This window comes from Vigna radiata, chromosome 10 (assembly GCF_000741045.1).
Source record: "Vigna radiata var. radiata cultivar VC1973A chromosome 10, Vradiata_ver6, whole genome shotgun sequence".
Classification (NCBI taxonomy): Eukaryota; Viridiplantae; Streptophyta; class Magnoliopsida; order Fabales; family Fabaceae; genus Vigna; species Vigna radiata.
Genome location: NC_028360.1, coordinates 4,221,001 through 4,241,499, shown reverse-complemented (window position 1 = coordinate 4,241,499; position 20,499 = coordinate 4,221,001). Strand labels below are relative to the sequence as shown.

The following is a 20,499-nucleotide window of genomic DNA, read 5'->3' as shown; positions in this document are numbered from 1 at the left end:
TAAGTCATTCTGCAAACGAAACAAAATAGAATGGTGGACATTCGGAGTGGAATGCAGGAGTAAGTAAACAAAGCAGAGAGGAAGGACGACCGACCTCTGACCCTTTCAACCGACAAGCGTGGAGGGGGAGCAAGAGTGGTTCTTAAAGGACTGAACGAACTGGTGGTTAAAAATCAGTAATAACCAAGCTGAGTATGAAGCCTTGATAACAGAAATGAAGCTCGTTCGGGACTTGGGAATTGAATATTTGGGGTGTCAGACTGATTCTCAGTTAGTCGTGAGACATATGAATGAGAGCTTCCAAGTTAAGGATGATTAATTATTGCAGTGTTTTCTCAAGGCAAAGCAGTTGGAAGATCAGTTTAGGACGGTGGAAGTAAAGCATATACCTCGAGAGGAGAATGCTCAGACCAATATTTTGTCCAAGTTGGCTAGTGGGAAGGAAAATGGCCAGTTATCCTCGATTGTTAAACAAGTTCTGATGAAACCAACTATCGAGTGTCTAGCCATGACTAATACGACCGGGCGACCCAATTGGAGAAAAGAGGTTATTCATCTAATCAAGGAGCAAGAAGAGGGCAAATCCCATCAGATAAGGGATGCGAAAAGGATTGCAAAGATGAAGCGAAATATGTGTTGAGAGAGTTGCATGAAGGAATTTGTGGCAGGCACACTAGTCGGCGAGCACTTCGGACCTGAGTCTTAAGAGCGAGTTTTTTTGGACGACGTTGGACAAGGATTGTGGCGTGTTCGTGCAAAAGTGCTTAAGTTTTCAGAAGCACGAGAATGTGTTCAATGTGCCAGCTACGAAGTTGCATAACTTAGTCTCCCCTTAGCCTTTTTCTCAGTGGGGGATGGATATTGTAGGACCTTTCCCAATCGGCAAAGCTCAGAAGAAGTTCCTTTTGGTGGCGATTGATTACTTCACCTAGTGGGTTGAGGCCGAACCCTTGCCACTATCTCCATTGCACAAGTTCAAAAATTTGTTTGGAAACTCATATGTCGTTTTGCTCTGCCACGTGTGATAGTCACTGACAATGGTAGGTAGTTTGTGGATAGAAAGTTGGTAGCCTTCTATGAAAGTTTAGGGGTTAAACATGTCACAAGGTCGGTAGAGCATCCACAAATGAACGGGCAGACAGAGGCGATCAACAAAGCCATTGTCCAGGAATTAAAGAAGCGACTTAGAGAAGCGAAGGGTGCATGGGTAGATGACCTACTAAAAGTATTATGGAGCTATCGTTATACCCTGCACGACACCACAGGAGAGTCACCCTTTAATTTAACTTACGGAACGGATGCAATGCTGCCGATAGAGGTAGGTGAGCTGACAGTAAGGAGTGGAATTGGATACTTTACAGGAAAAGAGGGAGGAAGTTGTTGTTCATGCTGAGGTCCAAAAAACATTAGTAGCACGACGATATAATACAAAGGTCCGACTGCGACACTTCATGGAAGGCGATTTGGTCTGGCGTAAAATTGCAAACACTTGGAGAAACCGAGCCCATGGAAAGTTTGCAGCCAATTGGGAAGGACCGTTCAGAGTCGTGGAAAATCTCAAATATGGAGCCTATCGCCAAGAGTATCCGACCAGTAAAGCCATCCCCAACACCTGGAATGCCACTCATTTTAAGTTATATTTCAGTTGAGTACTTTATGCAGTTTGACGTTAAACTAATAAATAACACTAGGTGTTTCAGTGATCTTTTATCCGTATACCTACTAGCAAGCATTCAACATAGGAAAAAGTTCTAAAAAAACTCACCACTCGTCGCTCGGCCTAGATAAAAAGTTCCAAAGAGAACTTCTAGCGCCTCTGATCAAATAAGAAAATGTTCCAAGAAAACTCCTATCACTCGTCGCTCGGCCTAGAGAAAAAGTTCCAAAGAACTTCTAGCGCCTCTGATCAACATAGGAAAAAGTTCCAAGAAAACTCCTATCACTCGTCGCTCGGCCTAGAGAAAAAGTTCCGGAGAGAACTTCTAGTGCCTTTAATCAACATAGAAAAAAGTTCCAAGAGAACTCCTATCACTCGTTGCTCGGCCTAGAGAAAAAGTTCCAAAGAGAAATTTTAGTGCCTCTGATCGACATAGAAAAAAGTTCCAAGAAAACTCCTATCACTCGTCGGTTTGCCTAGAGAAAAGGTTCCAAAGAGAACTTATAGCGCCTATGATCAACATAGGAAAAAGTTCCAAGAGAACTCCTATAACTCGCCGCTCGGCCTAGAGAAAAATTTCCAAAGAGAACTTCTAGTGCCTCTGATCAACATAGGAAAAAGTCCCAAAGAGTATTCCTATCAGTCGTCGCTCGGCCTAGAAATAAAAAGAAGAAGTTCCAAACAGAATTTCTAACGCCTTCACTCAACATATGAAAGAGTTCTAAAAAGGACTATTACTCGCCACTTAATCTAAGAAGAGGTTCCAAGGAACTATAGCATGTCGCTTGGGAATTTTAAGCAACTCATTAGGAGAGCTAATAGAAAATATCTACGTAACACTATTATTGGTACAACAAAAAGTAAGATAGAAGCAATAGTTTGATCATTCACAATGAAGATTTATACACAAAACAGAGCTTATATGAGCCAAAAGGTGTCTTGATAAACCAAGCAAAAACAACTTTAAAAAACCTAGCATAGTACAATCTCTAAGTAATCAGGCGTTATCCTCAGCAATTTCCTCATCTTCACCAACAACTTCAACTGCTTGGGGCTCCTCGTCAATAGGAGAGGATCAGTTGGAGCATGGGTCTCGGCAGTATCAAGAAGAGTCAGGGTCACCAGCTCACCATCCACCATGATCTTCATGATGTAAAAACTAGGATGATCCAGGGGAGTTCTAAAGAAATTAGGGCATTGCAAATCTCCTCACCCAAGTATTTGTTTTCAACAACTAGCTTCTTCCGGTCAGCAGCAAGCGAATCCCTTTCTTTAACTAAATCTTTATTCTGGGTGGTTGCTTTCTGAAGATCTAACATCAAATCATCGTTAGATGGCTGAAGCTAATGATTGTTGTTTCAAGCTTGAGTCAAAGCAGTGGCAACTTTCTCTCGATCGTTTTTCGATGGCCTTCAAAGCCTTTGCCAGGCGGAGGGATAAATTCTCATTTTCTTTCTGGGTAGCCTCCAAGTCCTGTCGGGTTGTCTCCAGCTCCTCGACCATCAAAGCTTGGTAAAGCTTGCAGCATAAGTCATGCATATGTTGGACCAAACATTAAGCTCGTAGGCCATATCCAAAGCTTCAACAGTAGACATTCCTTTGAAAGGTTTCTTCTCCTCCGGACCAAGGTTATACCGGAGGCGTTCGACAATGCGCACGTTCATATCAAGAGGGCCAGTGATTAGAGGACCCTCGAGAATCTTCCTCCTACTCTTCTTTCTTGAAGAGACGGATTTTTCTCGGGAAGGTTTCCTATTCATCCCACCTTTGGGGGAACACTCTTAGCGGTAGGGATGACGGTGGGGGTGGTAGAAGAGGGCTGTGATTCTATGGCAATCTTCAGGGCCAAATTTACCGTTCGAGAAGGAAGAACCTTGGATACAGGAAGCTAGGCGGGGGATGAAGAAGTTCCTTCTTTAGTCTTCTTGAGCTCCTCTTTTCGCCGAGCCATCATCAGTAGAAAGGCCTTGCTCTTCTCCATTTCGCCAAAGATATCTGAAATAAGAAGGAAAATATAGATGATTTACAAATGACGGCTCGATCAAAATAGGATTAAAGATCTTACCAAACACTCAGTGTTGGAACCCAAGAGACCGATGAGCCTACAGGAGGAGATCTTCCGGGATAGTTGATCAAGGTGGCTGTTAACGAATCGACAAGTGTACCGAATCATATCAAGTAATAAACATGGTAAGACCAAGTATCGTTTTCCAAGAGACTCACGACCTAGAATTTATGTGATTTCTTGATTAATTAAGACTTGAAAATAAACTCATTAGGTTTAAGATGCAAATTCAGAAAAGAAAATATGCATGTAATTTGATCAATTGAACAGAAGCACAAAGATGAACGTACAAATTTAGTATTATTGGATGAATATGTTGTTGAGGGTTAGATTTCACCTACTTTACTCTCATGTATATACGAATTCTACTTCTTCATTAATGTGAATGTCACTAACTAAAGTACTTAAAACCCGACTTCTCGATGAAGAAAGCCTATCCTTAATTACTATGTCACAATTCCTTGCATCCCTAATAATTAATTTTGCATTACGATTAGTAGCTTAAGACAACCAAAACTAATATCCGCACTTCTGAACAATACTGCTTTTGGGAGCAATTCTCCAGAACATGAATTGTAAGATACCCTTCGGTACTCATGCAAATCATATATCATTCTATGAATGAGTTAAGCATAACAAGCATTGGGCAAATAAGAAATTACTCTAGCAAGTAATGACATAAGCATATATAATTAAGAATAAATTCAATACATGAGAGTTCACAAAGGTTACATCATTCCCCAACAACAAATAGAATTTAGTTCAACATTGTCATGGTGAAACTAGATGAATAATGGAAAAGAATGAAAGATAAAACCCTAAAAGTTGAAGATGGAAGCTCCCGCATCCAAATCCACCTCCAAGGGGTGAAAAAGTGTGTTTCTGCGCCTCTTCTGTCAAAAGATATAGTGCCTAGGACATCCAAGTCCTTAAATAGATTAAAATAAAAAAAGAAACACAGCCCAAGCCTGTGTCTCCAACGCTCAACGCCCCACTTAGGGCGCTCAGGCGGTGTGCGATGCACTTCTGATGCTCAGGGGTACTTTAGAAGGCAAGGAAGCGTGACATGACTCGAGGAAGTAGTGCTCAGCGCCCCAAAAAGGGCGCCCAGGCGCGAGCCAGAAGGTTCCTGCACTGAGGGCCTTCAGAAAGGGCAACCAGGCGTTAGACAGTTGACTTTGGCGCTGAGGGCCCCTAAAAAGGGTGCTTAGGCGTCTTGCGATCCTCCTTTCTGATGCTTTTCCAACTCTTCCTTAGTTCCAACTCCTTGTCACTTCAACTCTTCTTCCAAATAATCTCAATTCCTGCTAAAACAAGGGAATCTAGCCATAAAATCATTAAGTTCACCCTCAATTATCTTATTCACACAATTGAAGCAAAATCATGATTTCAAGCAAGTTTCTAAGTTAAAAAGGTTGCATTTAGTATCAAAATTAAGTGACAAATAACAATATTTTCAACCGTTATCAATATCTGATGGTGTCCAACTTGTCAGGGGTCATGGCAGACTTGGCCCATTAAACGACCTTCTTTGGATGCTCAGTCCAATAGAAAGGAAACTTGGGTTGATCGTTCTCTAGATAAAAGCTAGACTGACCAAGGGATTTTATGGCTATCTTAAAGAAATTGGTCTTGAAATCTTTGTAAGAAGTATTGAACAAAGTGAATAGTTGTTTATCCGTTACAGAGGAAAAGGATATCCAAGATTTATTTGAATAAGGAAAAGCGCAAAAAAAATAAAGGAATGAGGCGGTGTAGGCGTCAAGGTGAGAGCGGTACAAACCACAGAAAACACTTGCATGTAAGCCCACCCGTTCGGGTGAAGTTAAATTGGGGCCACATTCAGAGCGCGAAGAACGCCCATTTGAAATTCCGTAAAGGGAACCCCGACACCCAGATCACGGAATAAGGTGGTGCACACATAAAAGAAATCCATGTCATAGCCTTCCCGCTCGTGGCATGCCCGCTCGTTCATTCTACAGACTTCAAATTTGATACTTTCGGCATCTCTTGTACTGGCCAGTAGACTCACTTGACTAATCAAGTACTCTAACGAGTCATTGGTAATGAAGTAGGGGACGTATAAGCCTACCTCGTGGGGAGCCCAGCCATACCCAATGACAACAGGAAGGGGGGGGGGGGGGCGTTAGTCCACTCTCTCGCGACATCAACTTCCATTTCTACCTACCCTTCCTCAAAAGCCCTTCTTGTTGATTGCCCTCACCATCGGAGCCTAAAACGGAGGACCCCACTAACGAAGATGACTCCGTCGCACCATCAGCATACCCCTGACCTTCACTGACGAGCTGATCGGTGGACCACATGGAAGAAGACATAGTTACCTACAAGAGAAAAACTTCTACGATCGACTGAAGAAGAAAGAAGAAAAAAGCGTGATAATGACAGATGGTCCATTCCCATATTTATAGCCTAAAAAAGTGGTTTCTAGGAACAAATCTCAGCCCTTGATTGCAATCAAATTAGATGGTTGGGGAGGCTCGACCTTTCAAATTAAATTGGTACAGATCCCATGATTCCATGTGTCCCATCATCAATGGTTGCCCCACTTGTAACCGTAGTTGATAATCATTTGTTCCCGCCATTTTAAAACCGTTTGGCATATATAAAACCCCTTCGCAATTGTACTTAGTTGCTTGGGGCTTGGGGGGCTTATGTACTATACAGTATGTACCGATCGACACAGGAGAGGTTCATGATTGAAGCAACCAATCGATCGGTTATGCGACAACACAATCAATAGGTAAAGTTGAAAGCATTAATGGCTAATTAATAAGTTTAATGGCCATATCAAATATTAATATACGGTATTAATGAGTAATTATCAGGTTATGTCGCCTAAAAATATATTAATGGATAGTTAATAGGCTTGATGGTTATGAAGCCTATAAAAATGAGATTAATGTCCAGGTAAACACACTTTTTCGATAATCATATAGACCTTCTTGAGAAACATATATGACTTGAGCGTCAGAGTGTTTTCTGCAGGTCACCCACCGGTCGGTAGCGAGTAATATGAAGAAATTAAGTCATTCTACAAATGAAACAAAACAGAAAGTTCAAAGTGGAGTGCAAGAGTAAGTAAACGAAGCAGAGAGGAAGGACGACCGACCTCAGACCCTTTAATCTAAAACAATAATGAACTTTATATAAAATATTTTTATCTTTTTTTTTTATTTTATTTATTACAGTAATTTTAATATTTTAATTATTATTAATTAAACATTTAATTTTTTTTATAAATTTTAATAATTTGAGTAATAAATAAATATATTAAATGTTCTTACTCTAAGAAAATCCACGATAAGTTCTTTACAACACTTTTTAACCTTTAAACTGATATGTTTCAAGATCAGGATATAACTTCTCACCTAAGGAGTATGTTTGCAAAAGTTAAGAATTTTTGCTAATGAAAAATAAATGTTGTGATAATAAACGTAATTAATTTACTTTATGAATTGTGTTTGATTTATACTATTCTTATCCATTTTCTTAGTACATTTTCTTCTCAATTAAACCAATCGTCTAATCTAAACAACCACATACTTGGTGTTGAGGACATTAAGAAATAATTGAATGAAAAGACGTGAGGAACACGTTAGAAAGGTAAGAATGGGAAGTGCCAAGGCAGACGATATCAAAAAGAGAGAATGAGTAAAGGACACTCTTGAAATATTAAGTAGGGTGACAAGTTGCAGATATAATTTCAAGCACACTAACAAATGTTGCGAATAGGAAAATGATAAGATCAATGTTTATTGTAACAATTTATGTCACCACTCTTATTGATTTCTTTTACCAATTTTTGTTTTATCCTTGGTATTTAATTTCCTGCAATTTACATTTAAGCAAAACCCTTCGCCATCATTCTCTTATACTCAATTATCTGGATATTATGCTTGATATAAACATACTAAAGATTTGCACCCATGATAGTATTTATACTCCAAAGAGTTATAAATAAAGGTAATTCGACCTACCACCCATGAGGTTAATCTTTCACTCCTAAAGCCCAAAGGGCTAGGGTAAAGACCTTCTGTCATTCTCTCCGCCACCCCATTCAGCTCTACCTGAGTTGAAGTTGGTAGAATATCATGATGCCTACTTACTACGTCTCTTTATCAAGCATTAACCACAACTTACTTGAATATAAAATCTCTCCTTCAGATTCTTATCACACACACCACTTTCATTCTCATACCATATCCATACCACTTCAAAAGCCTTAATTATATATCAGAACATGTACACCATAACAATTTCACACAAAACATTCACCAAAAATCACATTTAAAAATAAAGGAAACTATTAGCTATTGCCAGCGCTCAACGCCAGAAAACCACCACTCAGCGCCAAAGACATTAGAATGTGGTGTTCAGTGCTAGAAAACTACCCCTCAGCACCAAAGCCACTGGAATGTTGCGCTCAGTGCTAGTAACTACCCCTCAGTGCCACATCAATAGACAACACACTGTGTTTATGGACTTTAATGCACCTAAGACTTATCCAATTGATCAAAAGGATTTCTTAGACACTAGAATTGATATTAAAGCACATTTATAACTAAAACAAGGTACCTCTTTGATCATTAGACCTAAACCAGGTGCATTAAACACATATGACAACTCCAAAAGTACCTAAACTCAAATATACACTTTTTAACTCAAAACTATGCAAACTAAAGGTATGAACAATGTTATGATAAATATGAAGTTTAGAAGTTTTGATGATGCCTAAAATTAAGTCTCAAGTGTTCAAGTTGCAAGAAGACATTCATGAAGACTTGTTTTATATTAAAGCTTTTGTAATTTAGTAGTTTTATGTATAGGGTATTATTTGTCATTGATTACATGTATTGTGTGCTTAAAAGTTTCCCAAAAACTCATTTTGCCTTGGAATAATCGATTACCAACTTATGATAAATGATTATCCATAATCGATTATGACTTACCATAATAAATGGGTCAATGACCATTTATGGTTCACTGGGTTAGTGACATAGAATATTTGTCTTGCTTGACTAGCCATAATAAATGGTTCATCCATGTAACTCATTTTGTTAAGATCCACAAAAGTGAATCCAAGGTCTTCTGTCACGACACCAAATTTACTATTAACCCATTTACACTTGAAAACTAGAACTCTAAAAGTGACATAATCAATTTCCCAAATTTCTTGTATTATTCCAAAATAACTGATTGGTGTTGTAATGGGATTCTTTTCCTTGGAACTGGAAAAGTGTACAGCCTCAGCTTGTAGGATAACTCTGCTATTTTGAACTCTACTTTTATCGTCTTCCTTCTTTGAATAGAACAAGTAATTGTTTATGTAATAGCCGCCAAAAGTTATCACATCAATGTTAGGTCCACGAGCTAGTCTCAATAGATTTTTAGAAACATTTAGAGTGGCATAAATCTTTTTCTTAAACCAAGCTAAAAAGGATTTGTTATGTTCATTAAGTGTCCACTTTTTACTCATACTTGGATGTGCTGACTTAATTTCATCAATGTGCTGTGAAATGTAAGGAATAACATCCTCTGTGTTGTTTAAAATTTACATATGATCTTGATTAACTTCTTTTACACTAACACTTTCAATCCTTACTCCTCGAACTCCCTTTCCTTCACGTTTGTGTTCATGTGTTTTCTTTAGAAGTCCTATTGGCTCACGACTTGGCATATAACTTGAGCATAATTCAATGGCCTCCTCTTCAATGTAGCGCTCTATAATCGAAGCTTCCGGTCTCAATTAATTCTTAACATATTTCTTTAAGATCTTCATGTATCTTTCAACCGGGTACATCCACCTCAAGAAAACCAGCCCACATATTCGAATTTCTCTCACTAGATGGACAATCAAATGAACCATGATATCAAAAAACGAGGGTGGGAAATACATTTCCAATTGGCACAAAAGTCTGATGGCCTTATTCTGCAAATCATCTAACTATCGAGGATCAATAACTTTCTTGCAAATGACATTGAAAAACAAACTCAAACGTGTGAGAATACCTCTAAAAAAGTAGGTAATATGGTTCGAAAAGTTACTGGTAAAAGTTGTTGCATTAAGACATGACAATCGTGAAACTTTAAACCAACTAACTTTAAATCTTTCATAGAAACAAGGCTACTAATATTCGATGAATAACCTTGTGAAACCTTCAAACTATGTAAACATTGAAAAAAAAATTGTTTTTCTTTTTTTGAAAGAGTGTGACAGGCTGGAGGAAGATAAGTGCGTTTTCCTATGGACTGCGGATGTAACTCATAACGGATTCCCATGTCAACCAAGTCTTGTCGTGCTTTCACTCCATCTTTTGTTTTTCCTTTAACGTTTAGTAAAGTCCTAACAACACTATCACATACATTTTTTTCAACATGCATAACGTATATGCAATGTTGCACATGAAGTTTACATCAATATGGAAGATTAAAGAATATTGATCGCTTTTTCCAAATGTTTTTATCAACGGTCCTTTTTTTATGTTTTCTGAAGACAACGCCAATGTTCCTCACCTCGTTGTATACTTCTTCCCCATTACGTGGTCTGCACACTACATCATCTTCAGGACTTCCATTAAACGCTTTTTTCAATCTACGGTAAGGGTGATTTTGAGGAAGGAATCTTCGGTGTCTTGTGTACACAGTTTTCTACCCATGCTTCAGTTGAAGATAACTAGTATTTTCTTCATAAATCGGACATGCAAAATAACCTCTAACACTGTAACCACTCAAGTTCCCATATGCTGGAAAATCATTTATGGTGTAAAACAACATTGCGCGCAAATGGAAGTTTTCTTCTCTCTTCCCAGAACATTTTTAAATTGTTAATTAACGGTTTTAGATAAACATCAATGTCATTTCTAGGTTGTCTAGGACCCGATATCATCATGGATAACATCATGTATTTTCTCTTCATGAACAACATAGGAGATAGATTGTAAATCATCAAAATAACTGGCCATGAACTATGTTTGCTACTTAAGTTGCCATAAGGATTCATACCATCAGTAGCAAGTGCAAGTCTTAAGTTTCTTGGCTCTGCACTAAATTCAGGAAATGTGGCATCAATGTTCTTCCATTGTGGGAAATCAGCTGGGTGTCAAAGAAGATTATCACATTTTCTTCCATCAACGTGCCACATAAGATTCTTCGCATCTTCTTTAACAGAAAACAATCTTTTCAACCTAGGTACTACAACTAAATACCACATGACCTTAGCTGGTGGACCTTCATTCTGTTCATCGTTATTTCCATTAAGTTTCTTCTTAAATCGTGGCGAACCACACGTCAGACACACCTTCATTGAAGCATATTGATCTCTATACAATACATAGTCATTGGGACATGCATGTATCTTTTGGTATTCCAAACACATTGGACATAGAATTTTCTTCGCGTCGTAATTACGTATAGGTAACGTGTTATTTTATGGAAGCATCTCCTTCAGTAACTCCAACAATTCCGTGAAACTTTTATCAGTCCATCCGTTTCTTGCTTTCAAACAAAACAATTTCAAAGTAGCCGATAACCTTATAAATTTGATGCATCCTGGATACAACTCTTGCTCTGAATTGTTCTTAAGACTATCGTATAAAAAAACATACTTGAAATTGTGTCACTGGAAAAGATGATGAAGTTCGTTGACCATGTACGAAAAACAACCTAAAGATAAAAGAAAACAATCGGTCAACCATAGAAATGTAAACGAAATGACATTACAAAGACAAAAGCTACTTAAAATTAACCTTCTTTCTCTATCGTAGTTGTCTACGAAAAAGAAAGTTCAAGCAGAAATGGAAGCGCGAACAAACAGTGAGACTGTGTTATGTTTTTAATTCAATAAATAAATTCCACGTCGAATACAATAAATATTTGACATTATATTTAAATATAAATTTGAACGCCAAATTATATGATAGCTTCTCTTAAAACATTAGCGCCAATAGAAGTCGAATATGAGGAAATTTGACGTTTTCTCTTAATTAGCCGCCAATATCAAAAAATACTGTAATTTTGGATCTCTTTTATTTTCACCCTTCCCATAGAACGTCGAAGGCTGTGGGACAGGGACGTGAAGAGAATTGAAGTTGTTGGGATCTTTAATGGTGTGCATAGAACGTCAAATTCGATGGGGCTTTGACGTTTTTTTCTTTCGTCAATTTCAAAATTTGGCGCTCTTATGATTCTCTTTTCTTTAAAATCATACATGAAATCTTTTCTTTTTTCTTCTTCCTTAATCTATTTAAGTTAGCAGTGTACTGAAATTTACACTTTTAAACCAATGATCAATTTTTAAAAGGTCGACGACGATAAAAATTCAAACAGACTCTTAGACCTTTACTTGGTCACAAATTAAATAAATTACTTTGAAAATTTAATAGTTATAATAATTAATTAGTATAAATGATTAAGCTTTTAAAAAATACTATAATTAACATTATTTGATAAAACATCCCTCTCATGCATTATTTCCTTGCTTTTTAGTATTTTAACCAACATGTATCAATATCCAGCCATGTTGTCATTAATGTCATCATAAATAATCAGTAAAAGCTCATTTGCTTTTCTTAATTTATAATGCTTGGAATCAATTCTTTATTACTTAGAATCGATTATATCAACGTAGAAAAATTGAAAGTTGAATTATACGAATATAGAGGTCACATCAAACTTTTTAAGTAGGTGAATCTTTATTTTTGTAAAATTGAATGAGAATGGCCTTTCCTCAATAAATGTCTAGAATTATATTTACGTTGCTTCACTTTTGATGAACCGAGAGAGTGGTATTAGGTGCAATCATGGGCTGAATATTGGTAGAGATACCACACTAGCGCGGGGTATAAAAGGGAAAATCATTATACGAGATAGGGGAGGAAATTGTGGAGATCATTCCTTTCTCTTGATTCACTTTTTCCGAATTCTCTTATGTTTGTTTTGTGGACGACACGTATTACGTATTAAAATAAGAAATTGCATGCAACATGCATTACGTTACAATTTTATTCATCAGCAAAAAGAATTTATAAATGTTAATGTGTACGGATACATCAACTCTACGCGTCAACCCATATATAGGAAAATTTAGTGCTCATTTTTAGAATTACATCATGATCCTAAACCCAACAAGCGATAAAACATTTATATGTCCTTATTCATAAAACATGACATATCATATATTTAGCACTTTGATTTGGGAACAATATTTATATTTTCAGTGAATTCTTGTTCAAAATTAAAGGTGATATAATTGTGGTGGTAATCTGGGCTTAGCAACTGCCATAAGTGGCTCTGCAAGATTTAAACCATCATTGGACTCACCTAGGTTTACTTTTGAAACATTGGGTGGTGCAGTCCAAGTGAAGCCATGGAGCAATCTAGCAAATAACATCACGGTCATTGTGGTCCCAAGCGTAACTCCAGGACAACCACGCCTTCCTGTGCTAAATGATATGAACCTTAAATTTGGCTCTGTCAAAACTACATTAGACCCATTATCACTCTTAAGGTGACGTTCTGGTTTAAATTTGAGGGGTTCTTTCCACACTTTTGGGTTTCTTCCAAGTTCTCTTCTACTTAGTATTACATGGCTACCTTTAGGGATGAAGTAATTTCCCACAGTTGTATCACTCATTGAGACATGGGGAGGAATAAAAGGTGCCATGGGATGAAGGCGAAAAGCTTCTCTTGCACAGGCCTTTACATAGTTGAGTTTTGGTATATCTGATTCTTGAACCAACCTCTCTTTCCCCACCACACTGTCCAATTCCTCAATGGCTCGTTGGAGCAAATTTGGCTGGTTTATCATTTCAGCGAGTGCCCATTCAAAAGCATTTGATGGATTGTCCACTGTTGCAATCATTATTTCCTGAAAGGAGATTGTGTTGGAATTTAAGAATATTAGAGACAATTTTCAGATTCATGAAGAGTTACAATTATTCATCAAGAGTTACAACCATTTATGAAGAATTACAACCATTTACGAAGAGTTACAATTATTCATCAAGAGTTACAAATTCACGAAGAGTTACAATTATTCATGAAAAGTTACCATTCATGAAAAGTTACAATCATTCATGAAGAAATGTAACTAATCAGAATCTAGTATCTCTTTGATTTGAAAGATGCCTTACCAACATCTATATAAAGGGATCATGTGCTCTATTGAAAAGAGCGACTATAAAGACTTTAGAGATTTTATGAGACTTTCTCTATGTATTCGGTCATTCACTTAACACACAAATCAATTCCTGATAATCTTATTCTTGTTTAAATTTAATACTAAGAGTGAGTATCATTGTTGTATTTTTTCTTTGTATCTCAAAAGCGAATTTCGTGATTCCCTCCACTCTTTTAAGAGAATAAATATTGCTTTTAGGAAAGTGTGTATTCAAACCTAGAAGATTATATCAAGTCTACACTATTGTTCATCTTTCTTTTCTAAGTTTTTGGAAAATGGTTCCATGAGTATGGATTTCCAATTTTATATTTTTAGCATGAAATAAAATAGAACTACCGTTGCTTTGGCTACTTCCTGTTATTTGCAAATAAAAATTATTATGAGAGAATATTCTCAATTAGGAAGTGATTTTTTTTAACCATGTGTCGATATTTTAATTGGGGACAAGGACATGCTAATTATAATTATGAAATATGTTTTGTTTTTGAAAGGGCAAGTTGCAATTCATTATATAGTGTGCGTGTGCTAACCTATATTTAGAGAGACATTATATCTTTAAACGATTTTTCCAATAAGTCATTTAAAAAAAATGAAAAAATTAACTTTTCCCTAAATTATAACTTGGTTAGGAATAAGTGAAAGAAGTTGTTAAAAAATAACATAAAAAATATACAAAATAATTTAATTTACGTATAAAAGTTTTAATCTGTGAAAATATATATTTATTTTTTATCATTTTTACTCATGTTTGTAATGCATGATACGATTAAGTATAGAGAAGTGAAGCAGGGTATTAAGATTTCGAAAAATCATTGATCATGAAAATATATATAGAGAGAGAGAATTATTACCACAATTTGTGCATTAATTTCTTCCAATGTCAATAATGGATTATTGTTGGCATCTTTCAAGGAGATCAAAATATCAAGCCAGTCCTGTTCATCAATCTTTGGTGTATCATTCCATTGTTTAAGTCTTTCTTCAACGATGGGATCATGATATTTCTTTATCACTTTCAAAGCTTCCTTAACATTCTTCTGGTGTCCATCCAAGTCAAGTTTCCTCAAGCATGGGATATAATCAGAAATAGAAAAAGCGTAAAGATACCTAAGTAAAACGAAAATAGAATCAACATGTTCTTCCTCCTCAAAACTAGGGCCTCCATCTTTCCTACCTTTCCCAAAATACCTTTTATTGAAAACAATTTTCCTGATAACGTTGCCACAATAATGCCTTGCAACACTTCGAATGTTCACAAGGCCAGCAACACCATTGTTCACGGTTTTGCTTTTGTTATAGACGTAAAAAATAAGGTTGTCAGCTTCTTCAGTCCTTCTGTCATGGAGCCATAGGTGCTTTTGTGAGGAAAGCAAAGCACTGCTTAAGATTTTCTTCATTTTCTTCCATTGGTCCCCAAATGGTACTAAAATTGTGGTTAAATATCCGCTACTAACGAGATCAGTGCAAGTGGTTAGTGATCTTGATGCAAAAGTTGCATCCTGTTCACTCAAAAACTGTCTGGCAATGGTGGGACATGTGACTGGGATAACATAGGTATTTCCTAGGCGGATACATGCGATTTCAGTGTTCATTTCTTTCATAAGATTGTGTATCCATTGATGAACAGGTTTTTTTGTAAGCATCTCAGGAAGGTTGCCCACCATAAGCCATGGCTTTGGACCTGGGGGAAGTTTTGGCCTTTGTTTCTTTGAATATCTCTCAATCAAGTTAGATATTAGGCCTTTTAAGCATACAAAAAACCAAAGGCTTTGAAGATTTGACAACAAAGGAGAAAGAGAATGTTCCATGGCTTGGAAAAGGCCTTTTTGTGATGGCAAAGGTATTTGGATACCTTATATAGCCACGATTTAGAGGAAGCGAGTATGATAGTAAATCAATGATAGATCTACTTAGTCTTTAAATAAACATATTAGCAAATAGGTAGGTCCTATCTACTAATCTATAAGAAAAATGTGAGACAAGTTTAGCATTTAATTTTTGGGTTAAATATGTTTTTAGTCCCTATATATTTTGGGATGATTTTGGTTTTAGTCTCTCTTTCAAACTGAGGTACAATTTAGTTCTCTTCAACTTTAGAAAACTCTGGTTTTAGTCATTTTTACCAAATTTTTTAATTTTATTTGTTGTTTCAAGCACGTTTCATTATAGCATTTGGATTGTTTACACTATTTGACACTTTTTTGCTTCAATGTTAACTGACAAACGCGTTTCAAACAACAAATAAAGTTAAAAAATTTGGTAAAAATGACTAAAACCAGAGTTTTCTAAAGTTCAAAGACTAAATTGTACCTTAGTGAAAGAGGGACTAAAACCAAAATCGTTCCAAAATATAGAAATTAAAAAAGATATTTAACCCTTAATTTTTTTTTATCAACTATATAATATCAAATAAATATAGCAGGACAGTTGTAGAAGATTACAAAAACATTATATAATTAAGTACAATTATGTTGTTATTATATAATAACTAAGAAGACTAAGATCAAATTCCTAAAAGAATAACATATTACATTAACATGAATAATATAACATAATTGTGATCCATGCCCAAGTTTTTTTATTTGTATTAACGTGAATACTTACTTACCGTCTATTTTAAAATTCCTTTATAAGTCCATATACCTCATAATACATCACATGTCTCATAATTAAAAAAAAAAATAGTTTAGAACATTTTAATCTCTAAGTCAGAAAGAACTCTCTCATTTTATTTTACTTTACTATTTCTTCATTCCATGAATGGATCCTCAAAGTCAATTCTCTTGTTTGTTTTAAGCATTGATTAGTTGTTACAGTTGTTTTATGTTTTTTATATTTTCTTATTAATGAATGATTAAAACTTTGACATGTTTATTAGTAAATCCATTTATTCCTTCTTGTCGACATCTTCTCAATGTTTGATAGCGACCCTATAAACTAAAGTTTTAGTTGAAGAATCATTAATCCTCGTATACTTGTTTTAATAATCATAGAGATAGTAGGTACATGTGACACCGAATTCATTACATCACACTAATTATATGATTGATTTCGATCGATACAATAATTTATTGGAAATTAATGTTCAAACAAAAGGAAAATACTTTTGTTACAGACTTGACCGGCAATTTTTAATACTTTGGATTTTAATAGAGAAATAAGAGCTTACAGAAAAATTCAAATCTTTTAAGTTATCATTTTAAAAGACTTGTATGATATTTTAAAAGACTTGGTATGATTGTTACTACTTTAGTTCTCCATCAATAATTAACAGCATTTTTTCCTAAAATATAATTTTTTAAATACTTTTAATTCCTTTAATGGTATTTTTCTTAAAATGCCTTAAATTCAATTTATATCCTGTTTTTTTATTATTATTATTTCACCATATGTTTTTATTTTTAAAAAAATGTATTTAAGAAATAATATTAATATGTTGGTAAATTTTAGTACAATTAATTAATTTTCCTAATATGTGAAAAGTCAGTTTATTTATTTATTTATAAATGAGAACAGAGATGGTATTTATTTATTTGTACGAGGTATAAATGTTTTCAGTCATATGTATTTTTCTTCTTGACTTTTTTTAATTTAAATATAAATAATATTAATTATTTATTAATTAATTAAAAATAACATAATAAACTATTTAATTTTAGGCTTAGATATTTGTTTAGTTTTTCTTTAGTTTGTTTGATGTAGTTTTAATTTCTTTTTAGTGAATATACAATTTTTGTCAATTTAGTTTTTTCTTAACACGTTTAAATAATTCCCACCAAAGTGAAAGAAATATGTTGTGTATCAGTTTGTAATTTTTTGTTATTTTTAATTAATTTTTAATTTAAAAGAATGTTTATGTGCCGAGTCACACTATATCAAGTAATAAATTTATATATTAGTGTCAAGGTCACGTATCAGTGATAGTATTATTGTCAGTATCATTTTATTTTGATTCAATTCAGTTTTAATTTTTATTTTTAAATTGAACAATTTTGTTCCTTTAAAAACTAAGACAAAATTTAGTTTTTATATAAATGTTATATTGATTTTTTTTATTAAAATTCACATTTTTATTAAATATTTATGGAATTATTTTTAAACCAAATTCTAATTATATTATGAGAATATAATTATTAGATGTTTGATTTTCGCTGCAAGTAAAAAATAGGGTTACACTTGGTTTAAAAAATAAGAAATTTTCCTTTTAATTTTAACTCTAATCCTAAACTCTAAATGAACACTTAGCATTAACATTAATATTAATACGTAAAATTATTACTATTACGTGATATAATACAGACTTGACACGTAAATATTTTTTTAAATTTGAAAAAACAAAAAAAAATCATAGATTGATAAATGACATAACACTAATTCAATAAAAAAAAAAGACACAAGTTATATTAGCTTACATCAGTTCTGTAACTAAAATATATATGGGCGAGATAAAAAAGGTAAGTTGTATGCCTTTGTATCAGATCGACATAAAACGAGATAGGAATATGTCTCGATTCTTAGATAATCGAGGTAGTAGTGTGTTTTTTTTTTTTCAGACTTTAGGACTCAGTTCATTATGTCATGACAAACAGACTCAAGATTTTCCAATTTCAGCTCAAGAATCTAAAACAAACAAAGAAAACCATAACAGGAATTAAACAAAACACAATATTACAACAACATTTATTTAACTGTTAAACTATTGACATAAACAAGTTTGAACAGAGTTTGACAGGGTTCTCTGTTTTTATCTAGAGAAGTAGCAAACATCATGAGCTTCTTCAAGGAACAAGATACATATAAACAACCAATGTCAAAATTACAACCCACAAAACCAAAATGATAATAGAAACAACTAATGAGAAGAAACTCAGAAGCAGAGCTGAAGCAGCACCTCCCACCATAAACATGCCACAAGTGATGATTGGAAGAAGGCTTTTATTGTGCGTCTGAAGTATTGTGCCAACAATGACCAAGAATGAGTATAGAACACCGATCCAAACCAGAAGCATCATCTTCTTGTGATGTATGATGGACATGTCAAGTTTTGTTGTTGCAATAAGGGAAAACAGCAGTTCTGCAAGCTTTATATTTTGTGCAATTCAACACTAAAAACAAAGATAGTGTTAAGATGATTAGTGATTAGAAGCATGTTCAGACAGAGTAAACAATGATGATAGTTATACTAACCTCAATGAAGCATATATGCAGTCTCCTCCAGTCCATACGCAATCAGCAATACCGCGTCATCCATATCCAAAACCAGAGAAGCCAAATGCGTGTCACACAGCAAAAAGAAAAAAAGAAAAGGATGAAGATGCACGAAAGCAATGATGACAGAGGGCTTCGACGGCTGAAGGAAGATTTTCGGTCTAGGGCGGCGATGACATTCAATTAAGGGGTAAGAGGGTAGTGGCGACTCGCGGTGAGGAGTTTGACGACAAGCGTCGCGGCAGCGATGACGGAGGGCTCGCTGATCTGGACCAGCTTGGCGATTTAGGTTGACGATCTGGAGTGGTGGATGAAGATGAAGATACTCTCTTTGATTTTAAGGGGAGGAGGCAAAAACCATGTTTCTGATTTCTGGAAAAGAAGGAAACCCTAATAGATTTGGCCATTTGGGCTTGGCCCTTTTTTATTTCCGGTGGAGGCAGCAGTGGCAGAGGCAATAGCAGCGGGGGCATTAGCGGCGGAGGCAGTAGCGGCGGAGGCTACAACAGCGATAAAAGAGTGGAGTCGTTGGAGGAAGCACCTCAAGCAGCAGCGGCAGGGCATCAATGGCCCGACGGTACAAGCAGGAGGCACGACGACAAGAATGGCAACGAGCAGGAGGCAAGTGAGACCACTGGCAACACAGGTAGAGGAAGAATGGGAGAGCACTGGCAAGGAGTAGCAGTGGTGGATGAAACTGCAGAGGGGAAGAATGGGAGAGCACGAGAAAGAAGAAGTTGTTGGGCTGTGCAAATGAAGTGTGTGTAGGTTAAGATCGGAGAAGTGAAGTGAAGAGCACAATATCACACCGGTTAAGAGCCAAACCCGAGGTATAAAGGGTTGAAATGTTAGGTGCAGCAGGTATATAGGCGAAAAGCCTGACTTACACTGGTGTATAGGCAGCGGTTGCCTAGAAACCCGAGGTAATAGGACCTTTTCAAAAAGTTTCCAGACAAAAAACAGAGATATAGGTCTCGGGTCTTCTTCTAACTAAGGCAATATTACCATTCTGCCTCACGTTAAGGTGTAACCGAGGTATATAGTCTTTTACACTTCAGGTTTTGCGTAACCAAAGCATATATAGCGCGTTATTAGATTCCACTGTTTTTACTAGTTTACATTGTTTCTTATGTAGGTATACCTTGTTCCTTATGTTGTTGATTATTTAAACAGTCTTGCTAAAAAAGGATTAAATTGATGAAAATTGAAACTTCATTCAAAAATAAAAGTTAGAACTACATTAAAAATTAAATAATTTCAAAGGTAATATCATTAATCAAGATAAAATAGTTAAAAGTATATATATATATATATATATATATATATATATATATATATTTTTTTTTTTTTTTTTTTTTTTTTTTTTTTTTT

At 35.4% G+C, this 20,499-nt stretch overlaps 1 protein-coding gene across 1 annotated transcript; it reads right to left on the bottom strand.

The window, feature by feature from the left end:
- Nucleotides 1-12,975: 12,975 nt before the first annotated feature.
- Nucleotides 12,976-15,728, bottom strand: LOC106774698 (isoleucine N-monooxygenase 2-like). Its single transcript, XM_014661743.1, has 2 exons — nucleotides 14,772-15,728; nucleotides 12,976-13,608 (listed from the first exon to the last, which is right to left on the bottom strand). The coding sequence occupies exons 1-2, from the start codon at nucleotides 15,726-15,728 to the stop codon at nucleotides 12,976-12,978; spliced, it is 1,590 nt and encodes a 529-aa protein (XP_014517229.1).
- Between the last annotated feature and the right edge of the window lie 4,771 nt (nucleotides 15,729-20,499).